This window comes from Cyclopterus lumpus, chromosome 22 (genome assembly GCF_009769545.1).
Source record: "Cyclopterus lumpus isolate fCycLum1 chromosome 22, fCycLum1.pri, whole genome shotgun sequence".
Taxonomy (NCBI): domain Eukaryota; kingdom Metazoa; phylum Chordata; class Actinopteri; order Perciformes; family Cyclopteridae; genus Cyclopterus; species Cyclopterus lumpus.
In genome coordinates, this window is record NC_046987.1 from 10701237 (window position 1) to 10720405 (window position 19169).

The 19169-nt window shown below is 40.7% G+C and overlaps 1 protein-coding gene across 1 annotated transcript; it reads left to right on the forward strand.

Moving 5' to 3' along the window:
- The first annotated feature begins 4455 nt into the window (after positions 1-4455).
- On the forward strand, positions 4456-11560 carry slc35f4 (solute carrier family 35 member F4). Its single transcript, XM_034563667.1, has 7 exons — positions 4456-4593; positions 8470-8770; positions 9105-9324; positions 9427-9552; positions 9646-9838; positions 10297-10386; positions 10926-11560. Exons 1-7 carry the CDS (start codon positions 4518-4520, stop codon positions 11165-11167), a joined length of 1248 nt encoding a protein of 415 aa, XP_034419558.1. The 5' UTR covers positions 4456-4517; the 3' UTR covers positions 11168-11560.
- Positions 11561-19169: the final 7609 nt, after the last annotated feature.

Here is a 19169-nt window from a genome sequence, read left to right on the forward strand (position 1 = left end):
TGAAAAGATCAATATGCTCAAACGGCTCATTTTGTTTGCAAAAGTCAAATTAATATATAGTTTTTATTGATTAAATCGCACAGTGTGATTTTAAATCTATGCTATGTTTCGAGTTTTAATCACTGACAAATATATAATAATAATAATAATAATAATAATGTACACTTTATGTACACATTTAGGAAATTCTTCTCTGCATTTAACCCATCCTTAAGGAGCAGTGGGCTGCCGTGAAGCGCCCTTGGGAGCAACTGGGGGTTCAGTGTCTTGCTCAAGGACACTTCGACACGCAACTATATATATCCACATATAGCCATTTAGATAGATATTTGATTTTTTTTTGCACCTGTTTTGAGATGTGTTTTCATGAGATTTCTGCTGCCATCTCATGTCAAAGGAGGTAAACAGAATTACACGATTGGTGCTCAAAGAATTGAATGAAAAATGTTGCCTGGGCCATAAAAAAAATGTGTATCTGACATACAGCACTATAAGCTGCACTTGAAAAGCGGACAGCAGGAGGGCACAAGACTCTGCTGGGACTATGGAGATCAACTTAGTTTACATCAACAATGTTTTCAGCTAAAACATAGTCAAAGGTAATTGATAAGTTTTTACCTGATTTCTAATTGATGCAAGTTAAAAAAAAATGTCCATGAAGCATTGCTGTTTTTGTTTTGTTGGTTGTTGTGCCTTTCTTGCCTAGCAAATAGGCTACAACTGCATTTCATTGTGCAACCCTGTGTTGCATAATGACAATAAATTATCCTTGGAACCATACTTTATGGTTATGGTTGTATACAGTTAATTGTTTCTCTTCTTTGATCGTAGATCAATACAATACTGTTGGATTCTATTTAGAGTCCCATAAAGGTAAAAAATAATATCAAGAGCTTAAGCTGAGCCTCTTCCCGTCATGTGGGTGTGCAGGATAATTATGTTGATATATGTAAAACATGTCCAAATCTGGTGTTTGTTGCAATGTGCAATCCCCCATATTGACCACTAGATGTCCTCATTGATATTGAGTTGCGTGGATAATATGAGGTCCACTGAGTGAAAACTCAGTCAGGACTTGCTTCTGGGTCTGTCCAGTCTCCACTACAGCTAACGTCAGCTGCAGATAGCATTCACGCCTCTGTCTCTCCTCCCTCGTCCTCCTCTCCTTTGCACCGAGTCCTCACTGAGATGTCACTGAGAGTAAAATCGACGGACTAAAGACAAAGGACCCCGTGCCATAAACTGAGGAGCATTGGTGAATCTAAATGACAAAAGAGCCTGAATTGGGAAAGTGCATCAATACATGCAAGGTGCCCTGTTGCTATGGAGATGAGAGAGGTTTGGGTACATTTGTGCTTTGATCTGTGATGCAACAACACCATTGTGTTACATACACTCAGTTTCCTGTTTATTGTTTACACCTAGCTAGGTTATAGAAGGTTGTGATGTTGGGGTTTTGTTGAAACAGTTTTACAGAGGATTTAATTCAACTTAATGGTCATTTGGAAGTAGTTTCTGGTCCTGTCATAGTGTTAAACCAAGGAGGGCACACTTTTTGTTTGACACAAAGCTTTCGGGCCATAAATCAATGAAGAGGCAGAACATTGGAATATAATCTTCTGGTATTATCAGCTCCTGACGTGAAAGAATACAAAGAAAACATACAAGTGAACTTGTGAGCTGGCAATGAACTTGAGACATGTTAAGCTAAAGGTACCTATTCCTAAAAACAATAGAAAAGTACACAATAGAGAGCGAACAAGCATTTTGAGTTAATTTGGAATTGAACTGTGGTCTCCTGTAGAACACGTGCTCCAGGTATTTCTCTTAATCTGATAGCGATTAGCATCCCGGGCTCTGCTGACTGGACCTTTTTTCCTGTCCCTTCCCTGTCTAGCTGTTGGCTCCACTCATCATCAGCAGGGCTATTTTTAAGTTTAACCCTCCTTGTCTCAGGGGATACATACCCCCAGCTCATCCCCTGCTTACCCCTGACCAAACATTTGTTTCAATGCTAATCAAGCCTCATCCTCACAACAACTCTTAATGCATTAGTATTGCACTCATTCTGTCACACTCACTGACCATGGGAAATAACCCTGCTTATGCCGTGGCATTTTCCCAAAATGACAACAGAGTGTTGTTGTTTTTTCAAAGCGTCTCCTCAATTTTGAATTCTATACACTGGGACGTGGCCCTGCCTTGTTTTCCATATAGCACTCTCTAAAAACGGTGCTGTCTCGCACCGCCTGAGGAATACACAGAGAAGTACTCTGATCTGCTATGCTCTCTATGGAAGTGCCAGACATTTGGCTGATGAGCTTTGGAGAGACAGGAAGGGAGAGGCTCATGGTGATACTGATATAATGACAGAAAGCCTGGAGCAAAAGGGACAGTAAAATAGCACTCATTTGGTATTCTTAACAACCCCATATAGACATTTAACACAGCGCATGTTCATTTGTGCGTTCTCTATTTCAGGTCATAGCGCTACTGGCTTGGCTAGTATTGATTTTACTGGTGAGAGGGTAAGCATATCATAGCATAGGTTATATTAAGATCATGTTCCAGGCTGCAGGGCCTCATGTGTCGGAGTGCATACACTGGACACTGATATATTGTTTATGTAAAGGCCCAAGCAGTATTTAGGTCCAGTAAATCTTCAGGCAGATAAACCACAGTTGGAGATACAATGGCCGTCGGGCTTTACTTGAGATGGAAACTCCGACCACAGTCCCGATGGAGACTCACGTGGCCCAGACTGACCCTCCTCAGGTCCACACCTTTTGCTGATGAGAGGGTTTTCTTTGACTGTACAACGGTGATGGAAAAACCTATTGAAATCTCTTTTTGAAGTATTATCATCATAATGTATATATTTGATGTAAAAACACTGCGTTAACAGTAAATGTCCCACTCAGATCTTTCTACTTAAACAAAAGGTAAGAGTCAAAAGAGCTCACAGTAAGTATGATGGGTTAAAGTGATGAGAATAGCATTTATTCAGGCAGATCAGTGCCTCTTCACTCGAGCTGGGTGGTTTGAGCCAAAGCTCTCTCCAAGCAGCAGTACATTTCAAAATTATTGACATAGGGAGCAGGGCTTTAATGTAGCAGGTGATTGAAATTCTGGTATGTCTAACTATTTTTGGCTATAGTTTAAAGCCTAGTAATTCATCAAATAGTCCAAGCTTAATGGACCTTTTGCACATACAAACTTCTCAAGCCCAGCCATGAGATTTGGTGAAATTAATACCGTCGTACAATATTTACCTTTTTAAACTAAGGCTGTACAGCTATGGGTTGTACAAATGTAACTTAAGAACAGTATTTAAGTAATATTTAAGTAATATCTTCAATGGAAGGATATTGCACAAATGATCAGAGTGAGAGGAATGACAAACAGAGAATGTGTTCAGCTGCTTCTTGTTGTTACCATGAGAGGTAATCATAGTGTCAGAAACAGATAACTAGATTGATTAAGATCCACAGGATCCAATCTTGATTTAATGTTATAATACAAACATAATGAAAAGTAAGTTTGATCTCCTTTATGCCGTCTGGAAGTTGGAAATATATATAGCATAACATAGTAGTGATGTGTAAATGTGTAATATCAGTGTGAGTACCATGTGGGCAGAGGCTCCTTTACCCCTTACAGCACTGGGATTGACAGATTTGACATGTATGTGATGGTTGTCTTTTACATGGCTCAACTGATTCATGTTGCAGTGGTTAACAGGAGAGGGCTCTACTAATAATCTGACCCTCAAGGAGCAGTGAAGAGCAGGAGATGTGCAAAGAAGAGGTAGAGAGTCATTGGAAGACAGGAGACAAGAGTATATGGAGAGAGACAGGGACGGGAGGAGGGAGAAGAGCCGTGGTCAGGTAGAGAGGGGAGGGGAGGAGGAGGGAAAAAAGAAGGGGACAGCAGCTAACGCAGCATAATTAGCCTGGGCTGCTTGGTTACCTTCCAAACAAAGCTGCTGATTTGTGGAGCGAAAGAAGAGGAGGGGAAAAGTGAGTGAGACAGAGAGAAAAAAAGGAGGGGGAGGACAGAAAGAGATGAGGGGAGTGATTGCGCCATGCCACACACACTTGAAGCTCAGTCTCCCTTGGAGACAGTGGCAGCGCTGGATCCCGGCATGACAGGGCAACAGTAGAGTTTCCACTTAACTGCACCTCCACTGAGCTATATCTTTACTGAGCTGTTTCACTATCCAGACAGACAGAGAGAGAGAGTCACAGCACCAGTTACAGTGAGATCGCTGTGCTGGAGAGGAACAGAGTCAGGACTAGTGCTCTGGGAAGAAGAGACAGAAGAGTTTGACACAGATCTGGGAGGAGGGGGGCCATCAAGAGCGTGAAGAAGAGGAAACTGAGGAGTTAGGAGTCTGAGGATGCACGGAGCTAGCAGGAGGAGCTGCTGAGCGTGCAGCAGCCGGGCATACTTACACTCACACACACACATACACACACTTCCCAAGGAAGGACAGCGTGTTGGGCCCCCAGTGGAGGATGAAGAAACACTCAGCCCGAGTGGCTCCTCTCAGCTCGTACAGCACTCAGGTCCTGACCTGCCCCATCTCTGAAGGTAAACTGAAAGATCCAGAGAGGCTCAGGACACCGTTTATACTAAACTATGCATATTTTCACGTGTATGATTTCATGTGTGTGTTAGCATGAACTTAGTTAATTGCATCGTTAGCTCAGATATGAGTTTTTTGACAGCTGTATAGGTAACCCTATGCAAAGGTGTTCTTCTTCAGTCAGTGGTTGCTACATTTATGTGATATCAGAAATTAAATCTAAAGACCAGCTGCTGAATTATACTGGACCTTTAGACCTCTAAATGGTGTACAAAACACATGTGTTTTATTTCAGTTTTCAGCTCGCAGTTAATGTGTTGACAGGAGGCATATAGATGTAACAGCCTCATATGTTTTTAGCTGCCCAGCACAGAAATAAAACCAAACAAGCCCAAGTCAGCTGCTTTCACATCTGTTTATTTTGTTCACCTGTCCTTTCTTCATCTAACTGAGCACCCCTAAAAGCCTTGAACCTCACCTAAATCCCTCCACATATTTATTAAGGATATTAGATATTATAGAGTGAGACCTCTAATCAGTATCATCATAACCATGTCACATCTTCAGACCTAACTTAGATAACGACTTATTGCTGTAAGCCTGCATAACGCTGCAGACGTGACTGTGAGCTTCATATTGGGTTTGGCAGGGGTCCATTCATCAATGTCACTGGCACGCAGTGTCAGTGGTGGAGATAAAACACTGAATGTTAGGTTCAAGCAGCGTGCTGCGTCACACAGAGTAAATAAGCTCTGTTAATGGGTGCCAGTAGTGAGTGATCCTATGCAGCAGTGATTTCTCTAATGAAATAGTATGGCGTTTTTCTTTTTTCTTCGAGCCATAAGTAGATTGTCAACTATTCTATGTATGAATATGAACTTTTTTCCCCACATTTTCAAGAGTTAAGTATAGTATTAGTTAGCAATAGCAATACAGCCTATAATATAGCCTTTAAAAGTATAAATGCTATGTTTGCTTGTTTGACAAAGGTGCAAAATAACTTGCATCTTAAACTCAAATGTAGTCACATACTTTAAGCAGATATTCTGACTCTAATGTTGGTTTTATTCTATTTGAATGTTTAGGCATTTAATCATATTTTGGTGTGATGACTTTTTCACAAAAGCTTTTTGGATTCTGAATCATTATCATCATCATTTTTTTATATGAAGGATACATCTCATAGCTCATAATTATGCACCAAATCTTTTCGGACAATTAATAAATAGTAATAATAATAGTAGTTCAAGACTACTAATCTTTCATTTGAGTACACTTTCTTTGAAATGACTGAAATGAACCTAACATTGTACTTTTTCTTTTGAAGCATCCCACTGTGATACTGGGCTGAAAGGCATTATTTCTTTCCTTTGCAACTTTTTAGCAGCAATATTAATCAGCAATAACGCTGCCTGTTGTGAGAATACAAATTTGTCCACGAGAGCTGCTTTTATGAGGCAGGGGAATAATAGAGTTATAATATTACTGCATCTTGGCACCAGATCAGCCCGTAGTGGCTTTTACCTCAGGACAGAAGAGCCCGTATCCAACACTAAAAGCTTTAGGTTTTGTCGGTGCTATGAAACACGAACCATCTTGCTTGGTGGAAGAAGAGAGGCAGACATAAAGGAAAAAAAGAATAAAAAAGATGCTTCTCTAGCAGAAATATCAGATCTGTTTTCAAGTGAACCAGGTGCATTAGATTGATTAAGAATTCTTGCTGTGGCAGAATGTAATTAGACTAAATCCCTCGATGATCCCTTTCAGAAAATAAACTGTATCGGTGTTGAACAGTTTGCTTTCACCAAATACTGTAAATCTGCTCCCAACTGGGATTTAACGCAAGGTGGACATTTTTATCTGAGAGTTTTCTGAGGTGATAGTCACAGTCTGTAATCAATTGAACTCGACTAAAAAAGTAAAACTAATTAAAATAAAATGTGAGTGTGACTCATTGACAGTGGTGGGTCATCATTAGTTTTATACTTTTGGGATGCTAAGGGTTTCATTGTGACTTATAGTTTAAAGGTTATTTTTGTCTCTTTGAAGTTCTGCAGTGTGGCCAGACTTAAGGCAAGTGCTGCACCGACACCGTGACTAATTAGCCTATCAACCCAAGCACTGCACATGTGCTACTTCTACTTCTACTCTAATATTTAACTTAATCTAATATTGTACTTGTTATGCCACTATGATGGACATAGTTACTGGTTACTGAGTAAGATTTTACATTAACAAAATGATGATCAACTTTTATGATACACATTGCACTTCTAAACTTTTCATATGGGTTAATTTGAATAACTTTTTGAGACAAAAAGAGAATTTTCCAAAATCTCACAAAAACATAGTTTTTTTTTTTCCTCTTTCTACCCACTATCATCGTCCAACGACTCAACTCTGTGACTTTGTATTAATTTTCAACCAAAAAAAAGTTCCCTCTAAATATAGATGGAAATAGAAATAAAAGGAGCAAAAAATTAAATATAACAGTTACAGACAGGACTTAGCTTTATTACTTTTACTGGGGTCAGCGATGATCTCATTCCTTCATTAAGCTTATAAAGTAAGTGTGGCAAGACTGTTGTGAATGAAGGAAGTGGTTCTAGAAAATACACTTATCAACTTATGTCACGGGTGGACACACAGACTTTAGGTTTCTTCTGGATAACAAAATACTTATTTAGATGTGGGTGCAATCTACTTTCATTAAAGCTGTCAGTGACACGACTTGTACTCCCTTTGCTTGGCTTCCTGCTGAGGCCTTGATGGCAGTTAACAAACAAAGGACTATCAGATGCAATAATGAGCATCCCTGAGATGCTACTTTAGAGAGGAGATACTACGGGTACACGTTCCAGTGCTCGCAGGGCTCTAGTGTCTGTGGCCATGGTGGAAATGGCAGAGCTTCATGTGCTGAGCTAGCAAAGAGAGCACAGGCAGCAAACATCCAGCACATGTCATCTTTTATTCCTTCCCCGGTGAAAATTGATCACACTGTCGAAAGTTAAAGAATGGATCTGAGCTCTCCCCGGAAATGCTCACACACACACACAGCACTTCACATATTATACAGCACACTGGAGGAAGCCATTCAGTCCCGCAGTCCATTAAGGCACTGCAGATCAGCCCTGCGTTACTGGCATTAAATTAGATTAGAATAAAATCCCATTTATTTATCTATATTCATGTCATGTTGGTGTTAATTGTCTGTTGAGACCGTACCTTATTCCCAGTTACTCCATCAAATTCTTGTTTCCATGTTCCAATGTGTCTCAAAGGCAACATTTCCATAGCATGAATGTACCAACAGTGCAAACAGTGGCTGCCAAGGTTGACATGACTTTCTTGTGGAATGTCATGTGGTTAGGTTTGCTCTTGCTTTCTGGGCATCAGGTTTCTGTGCACACCTGCCTACAATGCGTGTAGGCCTACAGTACGTGCTGCTTCATGAGGTGTCAAAGCTATTTATGACATGCACAGCCACAATGCTAACCCAACACAATTGTAACAAAGCCTTGCCTTATGCATCAGCGCCTTTAGAGCAAGACATGCAAACTGTGATAGTGATCACAAAGGCAGTTGATCAATAGATGCTTATAGGCTGGACCTCAGCCAGGGAGACACACGCTGTCTGTACAGGAATACAAAGCATACAGAATATGCAATGGTAGGCTAACATAAATGATTTAGGAACAAGGTTGTGAGGCTGTACTTATGCACATCCACGGCAGTATTGGGCTTGGAACTGAATGCTAAATTCATGAGAGATATCGACATATTGAGATATTTCACTCAAAACCATAAATGTGAACCTCGCCTTTGAAGTAAAGATGCTGCAATGCACTTTCTGTCTTTTCTCTGTTATTGTCTCCCATCAGAAGAGGATGGAACAGAGTCTCATGCAGAGACACCAGGCAGCGAGACCAGCGAAGAGAGCCAGTCTTACCAGATATGTACCAACACAGCTCTGAAGGTGCTGGGTGGTCTGCTGCTGGTGCTGTGTGTCTCCTCCTCCTGGGTGGGTACCACTCAGGTGGTTAAGCTGACCTTCCAGTCGTTCTCCTGTCCCTTCTTTATCTCCTGGTTCAGCAGCAACTGGAACATCCTCTTCTTCCCCATCTACTATTCTGGACTTGTGGTTACCACGCGGGAGAAGCAGACGCCCATCCAGAAATTCAGGTAAACAGCAAACCAAATTATCCTAAAATTCAGAAAACATTTACAATCTGCCCAAATAGATTCCTGAGAACCTTTTACAGGAAGCTTTTGCAGTACGTGTGCTTGCCACCGTTATTGTTACTGCTACGTAAAAGAGCGATTGCAGAAAGACAGACGATTAACAGATGTGTCGGTGAAGTTCATAACCAAAATAAAGAGAAATAGTCATCTTGTTGTGTTCATGTTTAGCAAAATAAAGTAGTAATCCCTTTGTTAACTTAGAACATGAAGCCAGTTACCAGTTTACCATTAAAGCTCACTTTGCTTACACCTCTGCATTTGTTCCCTCAAACAGGGAGTGCAGCAAGCTCTTTGGGGAGGATGGGATGACTCTCAAGCTTTTCGTGAAGAGAACAGCGCCCTTCTCAATCCTTTGGACTCTGACCAACTACCTGTACCTCATGGCCTTGAAGAAACTGACCGCCACTGACGTCTCTGCCCTCTACTGCTGCCACAAGGCTTTCGTCTTTCTCCTTTCCTGGATTGTTCTGAAGGACCGTTTCATGGGTGTTCGGGTCTGTATGAAACACCAACGATGATAATGATATGTAAATAATTGCTTTTCTTATTCCTAAGGAGTATCAATGCTAGCGATGGCTCTGAATCTCTATCTACAGATTGTGGCAGCCATCATGGCCATCACAGGTATTGTGATGATGGCTTATGCTGACGGTTTTCATGGTGATTCCTTTGTGGGCGTAGCATTGGCTGTGGGGTCCGCCTCCACATCAGCTCTCTACAAGGTTAGATCACCTTACAGTTTGAATCACTTGTTGCCTTTGCACTGACTTTAAGTAAAGTCACCGGTGTAAATTAACAGTTGTCTCATCATCCAGGTGCTGTTCAAGATGTTCTTAGGCAGTGCCAACATTGGAGAAGTGGCTCACTTCCTTTCCACCATGGGCTTCTTCAATCTCATCTTCATCTCCTGTGTGCCCCTCATCCTCTACTTTACCAAAGTAGAGCACTGGGGCTCACTGTCCTCACTGCCCTGGGGATACCTGTGTGGACTGGCAGGACTGTGGCTGGGTGAGAGTCCATAAACATCCATGTAGAGAGAAGACTGTGTTTCTATAAAATTTTGGGGATCCAATAGCTATTTTTATTGATACTTTTAGTTTTTCTCACTGTAACGTATTGTGTGTGCAATCATGTGCATGATTCAAACTAAATAGACTCACAACTGAAAGTATTAGGATTTAAAAACCTCCATATTGGTATCCTGTGGTTTGGTCTAACATTAAATATTGAAAAATGCGCCCTGGTGGACATATGGCTTTTCTGACCTACAGTCCACAAATAGAGGATCTTCAGTTTACTAACATAGAGGACTAAAAAAGAAAATCTTCACATTTGAGAAGCTGGGAATTAGTGACTATTTGGCTTTTTTTGCTGAAAATATGTGTTCTATCAACTAATTGACCAGTTGTTTCAGTACGAATCTAAATGTACTCCAATGTCTTCAACCTCTTTGGTGTCTTTTACAGTGTTCAACATCTTGGTCCATGTTGGTGTGGTGCTGACGTACCCCATTCTCATCTCCATAGGGACACTACTCAGTGTTCCGGGCAATGCAGGTACGGTTTCTTAACGTGGCTCAAGGCCTCCAATTTACTGATTTATTATTTCTTGTTTATTTTTGGTGGAAATGAATATGATTGGGAAAATGAGAGTAAATGTGTAAATGTGCTGTCGTTTTGTGTTGAGAGGTCAGCACTTTGGGCCTCTGTGGCAAACAGATTACACAGCAGGTCTGCCTCTCTCGTCCTGGAAACCCAATCGTCAATGTGCTTCAACAGAACCTGCAACTATTCTCTCGCTGAGGGAGGATCAGGTTGCAAAGGCGACACTAAATGCATGCAGACGAGTTCTTTTCTTTAACCACGATGGACCGTATGAAGGTCAGTGGGTTACGGCAACTTGTCCCAGGGCTCCAGACCGCAGAGGATAAAGTGGACGGCTTGTGCTGATTATAAGCCGCATTTGCTCCTCATCCCCTACAGCCGCAGTGTCTTGTGGTTTATCTTACTTTCTGTAATTAATCTCAATTTGTTTGTTTTTTCTCCCCCACCCTGTCCTGTTCTTCGGCCCTCTCTTTTGTTCCTGTCTTTCGTAGCCGTAGATGTTTTGAAACATGAGGTGATCTTCAGTGTGGTGCGCCTGGCAGCCACCTGCATCATCTGCCTGGGCTTCTTGCTGCTGCTGCTGCCAGAAGAGTGGGACTCTGTCACTCTGCGTTTCCTGGCCACCATTGCAGACAAGAAGTCAGAGGAACACGCCGAGGAGCTAACAGAGTCCAGCGTCAACACTCGAAGCCGCAGTCGAGCAAACGGCACTGTCTCCATTCCCATGGCATGACATGGCTGAGCTCTGCTAGCCTCTGTTAACCAATCTTAAAGCCCTGTCTGCTTATGTTCCTCCATTGCCCACCCAGGGGTGTGGTGGGATGTTTGGCCCACATGGACTCTCTATCAGGGAGACTCTGGAGATGCACCTCTGTCTCCAGCACTTCACTACGAGAGGGGAAAAGGACAACATTCATGGATTTTGCTAATTGAATGGGTGGAAAGTATTACTTACTTTCTTAAAATACTTGCCACACTCAGTCCTGTTCCTCGCACGTACCCAAAGCAAGAGCTGACTGGCCTCCCCTGACCTGCTCTGTGGACTGTATTCTGTGAATATAAATATTGGCAGGGCCAATTTGGCTCAATCTTATATGTATTTATTATATTTATTTAGAGCTGTATTAATAAGAGTATTATTTTAAGTCCTATTGATTAGTATTATATTAAAGAATGGCAATTATACTATGCGTAATGTACAGGCTCTTTTGTTTTTATAATAAAAGACTAAAAACTCACATTAGCAGTGTATTACTTGTTTACTTAATGACCACATGAATGTGGCCAACTCCTGAGTTTTCTAACAATATATGGAACATCTTTAGATTTCTGAGTAATTTGGCATACAATTGCAATGATGCTTTTAAAGCTTCACAAACACACGTTTTTATAATAATTTACTTTTGTAAATAGAACTATTATAATCTTAATTATGTTGTTTGTTATCTGTGTTGTCAGAGTTGACTTGGACTCATGGCCTCAGTATTTCAAAAATCCTGCCTATGGCCCCGCTAGCATATACCTCGTACCATCAGATATTTTTAGCAGAACTAAGCAGTGAAGTTCATACCATATTAGTAATCTGTTAAGTGCATTGCATTGATTTAGCAGCAATGACGTCTCCCCATCATAATAAATTATGCAATGCTTTTCTGTGCTGCACTTAGCTGTCACTTACTGACACACACACACAACCATGCACTGTAAACTGAAGAAGATTGAGAATGATTGTGTCTGCTTTTATTTATCCTCTTTCACATATTCACACAATCTGTGGTAATATTGCGTAGTCATCCGTCTGTAAATGTAAAAAGGCCCATGGGACATGTTGTACCTGTAAAGCATATAGGCACTTGTCAAAATTACTTTCTGTGTCTCATAAGATGGAGCATTTATATTTTAGTTCAAATAGTGCTACTGAGATTATGAGGCGTCAGTAGAATCATGTCTCAGTCTTTCAACATCCCTCTTTGTCACACACACATCAAACACACACACGTACACACAAGCATGCACAATCCCAAGAGTCCAACACTACAGTGCTGTCATGGTTGCTGGAGTGCAGTCAGTGAGTTGAAACCTCTAATGAAGCATTTGCTGAGGTGACACTTTCATCTTAGCAACTGCAGTGGCATTTTAACATATTACAATAAATGAGCTACTGTAGAAGAAGCAGATTAATGTGTAATGTTCAAATCTTAATTTCATGATGGTCTGCTGGATGATGATAATGCAGGGCGTAATTTGCAGACTGGTCACAGGGAACATGTCTCCCCCAACTCACACACACACACTTTTTCAGCAGGCAATATTGGACTCCTCCACATTTTAGTGGAAAACTGCTTTTTATGGGTTGTAATCTTGGGCACAGAACGGATGAAATAATAAAGTCATAATAATAACAACGATATGACGACTGGGGAGAGAAGAGAGAAAATGTCTGACAATCAAGGCAACGTTGATTGAACTATTTCAATCCGAAGATGTTGATATGGAAGACATTTTCATCAAACTGACTGACAGTGTGGATGGAGACAGTGCAGATGTAGCTAAGATCATTTTATCTTTATTTCTTATTATGGGGAACGTCCTAACTGTAATTCGGTTCCTATCATATCGGTGGGGTTTCACATAGGTTTTCTACTATGTGCATTTATTTCCCTGGGGGCGTCACACGGTGTTACTCCGCTGGGCACACGCTTCAGTTCGAATGCATTCGCAGCTGGTGAGTCTCGTGTCAATGTTCTCTCCCCCTCATCTGCTTTTATTGAATAAAGGTATTTTGATAGACACTGAGGCGTGCCAATGAACTTGTCGGGGTAGTGTCAATGATACAAACAAATCATCACTTCGGAGTTTAGACCGAGGATCTTGAATGATTAGCCTTGAACTAGCTGCTTATATGAGCGCAGGTATTAGCACGCAAGCTAGTTCGTCAGTTGGCTTGCTGTGTGTTTGCCCTCGTGGCTATGCTAGCTTTTTGGTCTGATTATGTTCCTTTAGTACTGATTATGTAAGTTCTGTTGGTAATGTGACGTTTTATACCATGCATTTCATTTTACATTAAGTTTGTTAAGTTAGCCAGTGTAACGTGTTGTGTGTAACATTACCCTGTTTGTCCTATATTCATGCTATATTTCATGAAGTGTTGCCTGAAAGTGAGTTAGATTAACGGTAGATACTGTAACACATTTCCCTGTTAAATTACAATAAACTACTGGCAGCTCCAGCTTCCAGCATTCAATTATTAGTCTACATGGTTTCTACTGTAATCTCCATGGACAGTTTAATACTATAAAATGTATTGGAGTACTGTAGAATGTGTTGACAGTATAACTGCTAGAAGCTAATGATTTTAAAATGATATATTTCTAAATTAAAACCCCTGAAAATTGCTAGCATAGACAAGAAATGGCCTTACAATATTTAACTTGTATTAAAGCCAATGAAGTATCAAACACATTAAGTAACTGACTATTTTAAAGTGATTGCATTTAGCCAAAACATTAATAAAAACACAATTCCTGGTGCAAAACAGGTTCTTAATATGTGTGTCCTCGTCCATATACCCTGAAGTTAGTTTCCAGCCCATGTCTATAATGCATTACAAACATACCTATTTTGCTTAATAATCTGCCTGTATAGTCATAGTTATAAGCACTCATAAGTATTCACAATGCTTTATGACAATAATCTTAATACATATCTGTGTTTACTAAGTATGAGAGAATAATTATATGTTGAGAAACAATGTTATCCTTTTGAGAAAAGAAACAGACAGAATGGCTTACGTATGGGTCAGGGCATGCTCAACGTCGACTGCAGTGGCAGACATCTGTAGAACATGAAAAATGGTAACACATTTTAAAATGAAATTGTGTTTATAGTAGAACCTAAAAAACACATAACTTGCATCAGCAAGGAGTATCAGTCCCTCAGTTATTTTATCAAAGTGGGTCATCAGTAGCTCTTATTTTCAACAGCTTGCATTATAAGCAGGTTTGCCCTCCCTAGGGCGAGAAAAGCAACATGACAAACTGTTTTACTTGAAATAACATTAGGTCCATTATAAATGGTACAGACTCGGCCCTTAGCCTACATAGATGTTTACAACACATCAATATGGGATCACATTGTACCTCGGACCTTTGATTTAACATTAATTAAATCTAAATTAAATTAACATAGCAAAGGATATAGCCTAAATTAACGCAGCTTTTGTGTTGAATGCAAATGGCCAACGTCAGCTCACTTCACTCCGTTTGTCGATTTGATTGCTGAGAAATTCATCCTGTGGCTATGAAAATAAAATAACTGCATATTGGAAACAGAGTTTGACAGAAAGATAACAATATCAAATGTTATCCTCTCAGCAGCTAAAGTAGAGTATGGTATGCTAAAGCAGCTAAAGCTGAAATTACTTTTTAATATTGAGGTAATTATCATTGAAGATATTGTACTGGACTATATATTCTGAGGACATTCTAACTTTGAACTTTCTAAATTTGAATAATGAAGTACCTAATAAAATGGCAACTGGATAAACAAACAAGATATTTATGCATCCATCCATCCATCCATTTTCAATACCGCTTATCCTCATTAGGGTCGCGGGGGCGCTGGAGCCTATAGGTGATATAAGCAGTGATATAAAGTAAAGTATTGTATATAAAGGGATGATAAGACCTGGGCACCTGACATGCAGCCTAATGACCCGTCTTTGTAACAGCGTTTGCCTCAATGTTACTCATGAAGTCACATTTTTCTGTCAGAAACAATTTCCCGAAGAACCTGTCTCTCTCTCCTCGCCCCTCTGGGCTTTCCAATATGGAAAGGGTGCAGGGAAATAACAGGTTCTTTCAAGCATTAACTTTTGATTTACAAAGTAACCTGTGGGGATAGTTGCCATAGAAACCTAGCTCATTACAATGACGCCACTTTTTAACCACTACCTAAAGAGTTTCATATGTACTTTGGCACCAGACAGAGATGCTTCAAGACAAACAGTAAGCTCGCCAGCAGCAGAGACACAGCTGGAAGAAATAGGGAGCGTTGGAGAGTTGATTTTAAACATGAAGTCTTTCTGTAATTGAATTGTACGTGATATTCTTTAAGGGGAGGCCAAACATACAAAGGGAATCCACAACTTCGGGGGAAAGGTCACTACAACCAGTGGACCTACAAAGACAGAACCTACTTGTCTGATGAGAAGACATTAAAAAGGTGGGATTAGTGAGTGTACATTTTCACTAAACTTGTAGAAAGATAAACTAACTTTTTCATATCTCAAAGTTGAATTTAGTATTTCAGTTTGACAGCATTGGGACAGGGTGTGAGACAATGGGCTCCACAGGCTCCAGACCCCGGCTGCGTAAAGTAGCTCCATGTAATAGCCTGCAAGAAGAGGGGGCACAACTCGAACCACAATGGACCCTCCCTGCTCTGCCGGTCACTGTGGAGCAGCAAGCAGGATTTTTGGGACAGAAGAAGACAATCTTACCTTCACTGAGACAAGAAATAACCCTTTCGACACTCTCAGGTCAGTACGTCTCCTGGCTCTAATGTTAAATTCACATTCAGGCTTTTATAATTTTTTACAGACCATTCTTTGTTGCAATACTATATAACAGTGTTGGCATGTGTGTGCTGTTAGACCAACGCTTTGCAGGAAACATCCCACCAAAGCAAAGTAACATTTCAAGCATCATTCACTCCCATCCACCGCAAAGACCCCAGGTTAGCGCGGCAAAATCAGCTGCCTAATATAGTTTTAGGAACTATAACAGGCTATTCTTGTGGCCCGATTCATATGAGAGGTTTCTAATCTGTTCAATCCTGCGCTGGGACTCTGGCAGACATAACTCTGCGTTATTGTTCCTGACTGGTTGTGATTTTTACACAGACATACCATCATTATCTCTCCTCAGACACTGCAACCACTGGCCTTTCAAATTGGCCACACATGCACTGCCAATCAAATTGCCGTGGTAATAACAGAAAAGAAAGAAACATATCGCAGCGTCACCGACCCCATGCCATCACAAAACCTAATAAGGAATTTGATGTTTGTTGTAGGGCAGGGACCACAGAGATGGGGGTGTCCACCTGTCTTCTACAATCGGCACAATGATTCAGGTAAAGCATCATGACACAGTACGGAAGAGCTGAAGTGCATCTATAACATAAATAATTCAGATCATGCATTTTTACATTGAGGCAAAATTAAAGTGTGCAGCCGTGCTTGCGAGAGATAATGGGAGAGAAAGAGGGAGGAAAGAGAGCAAGAGAGAGGGAGACAGCTGTGAGCTGTGTGTGTGGGCTCTTCCAGTCCCAGTGGATCTGATTAAAGTGTTGGTGGAGTGGAAATTAGGGTGTTCTACAGCCATGACCAGCCCTCAATGGGATCTATTCTCAGGGTACAGGGAACAGAAAACCCCACTATTAGATACACAGTCAGACACAAACAAAAGTATAGTCTCCTCACTATAGAATGGTTTGCTTTGAAATTACGTCTGTTCATAGGAAACATATTAACTAAATCCTGCAAAACACATAAAGCATGTATTGTGATGCGTGCTTCTTGCGGTGGAGGCATATGCAGTCAGATCCTTTAGCGAAGTAAAAGTACCAATACAACAACGTAAAGATTGTTTTGTCCCACTTTCAAAATCCTACTAAAGTAAAAGTACATCAAAATATTTTGTGCGACTGCTAACAACTGATCTCAAACGTCATGGTACGCAGCAGTTTGTTTGTAAGGGGACAGAAGCTAACACGTTTTAGTCATGGTTTAATCTGTAACAATGCATCATTTTACTTAGTTCTCTAAGTATGAAAAATAAAAAAACTACACCTGTCAAATAAATGTAGTGGAGTAAAACAAAAAAATAGTAGAGCGATAATGAATAAACATATTTCCCTCTGAAATGTAAAAGTAGAAGTAAAAAGTTGTATAGCATGCAAACAAAAGTGAAAATTGTACTTAAATTGTGCGAATGGATTTCCCACCACTGGTTTATTGTGGTCTCTCTAGGGAGGATTCCTGGAGGCCCAGACAGATGTCACTCAACAGGCTCATCGGCGAGTTCACCTCCGAAGACATAGGGTTAATGGTAAGACTATGCATTGTTAATCTAACAAACAAGCTTGATACACAACATATATATGACTGTAGTCTACTGATTCCAATGTCATTTATGTCATATAGCTTTAATCCTTACAAATTTAAGATTATACTGAGATACCAGCCGAGGCTATATTCTTGATGAAGCCAGCTAACGTTGCTGCTCTGGCTATACTTAGCACGGATAGTGCATGAAATATGATGCTGCTGTGAGACTTCTGCCGCGTGAACACGTGCCCTGCGTCACGCGCACCTCCTGCAGGAGGCTCACGGTTCTCTGGTCCTGCGCTCTGTCACAGTATCTGCAGAACAGTTGTGGGCCACTTCAAACACAGTCCAGCAAGTGCTGCAAATTGAACATTGACAAAGGAATGGATACAAAAAGTTAATGTTGTCATTGTTTAACTGCATGTAACTGCATGTAACCTGCATCACTGAGATTCTCCAAAGGAAATCCAGAGGCTTTACAGACTAAAAAGTCCCCTGTACAGTAAATTACAACTGTGTACTTTCTTTTGTGCTAGACCACTTTAGCTCAAACTAACAGGGACCCCAACTACTGAACATACACTGTAATGCTGTTCCCTGATAAAAGACAAATGCTTCTTCTGGTACCTTTTCAGAAAATAAAGAAAACTGATTTATATACTGTATGTTAACTTGCTGTTACTCCCAGAGTGCCTGTTATATTGTTCCGATAACATAACTTTAAAATAAAAGCGTGCAATACACTAGTTTTTAATAAAATCGCTGTTAATCACAGAAGTGCATCCGGAAAGTATTCACAACGCTTCACTTTTTCCACATTTTGTTATGTTACAGCCTTATTCCAAAATGGATTAAATTAATTATTTTCCTCAACATTCTACACACAACAACCCATAATGGCAAAGTGAAAACTGTTTTTTGCAAATGTTTGCAAATCTATTAAAGATAAAGAACGAAAACATAACATGTACATAGGTATTCACAGCCTTTGCCATGACACTCAACATTTAGCTCAGGTGCATCCTGTTTCCACTGATCATCCTTGAAATGTTTCTACAACTTGATTGGAGTCCACTTGTGCTAAATTCAGTTGATTGGACATAATTTAGAAAGGAACACACCTGTCTATATAAGGTACCACAGTTGACAGTGCATATCAGAGCATAAACCAAGCCATGAAGTCCAAGGAATTATCTGTAGACCTCCGAGACAGAATTGTATTGAGGCACAGATCTGGCGATGGGTACATAAAAATGTCTGCAGCATTGAAAGTCCCAATGAGCACAGTGGCCTCCATCATCCGGAAATGGAAGAAGTTTGGAACCACCAGGACTCTTCCTAGAGTTGGACACCCAGCCAGACTGAGCGATCGGGGGAGAAGGGCCTTAGTCAGGGAGGTGACCAGGAACCCGATGGTCACTCTGACAGAGCTCCAGTGTTGTTCAATGAAGAGAGGAGAACCTTCCAGAAGGACAACCATGCAGCACTCCACAAATCAGGCCTGTTTGGTAGAGTGGCCAGACGGAAGCCACTCTTCAGTAAAAAGCACATGACAGCTCGCCTGGAGTTTGCAAAAAGGCACCTGAAGGACTCTCAGACCATGATAAACAAAATTCTCTGGTCT

What these genes read in the sequence shown, in the direction of transcription:
- slc35f4 (XM_034563667.1), top strand. Translation starts at nt 4,518, where the DNA reads ATGAAGAAACACTCAGCCCGAGTGGCTCCTCTCAGCTCGTACAGCACT. An exon ending in GACCTGCCCCATCTCTGAAG is followed by an intron (nt 4,594 to 8,469) that starts GTAAACTGAAAG and finishes GTCTCCCATCAG; the next exon opens with AAGAGGATGGAACAGAGTCT. An exon ending in CCACATCAGCTCTCTACAAG is followed by an intron (nt 9,553 to 9,645) that starts GTTAGATCACCT and finishes CTCATCATCCAG; the next exon opens with GTGCTGTTCAAGATGTTCTT.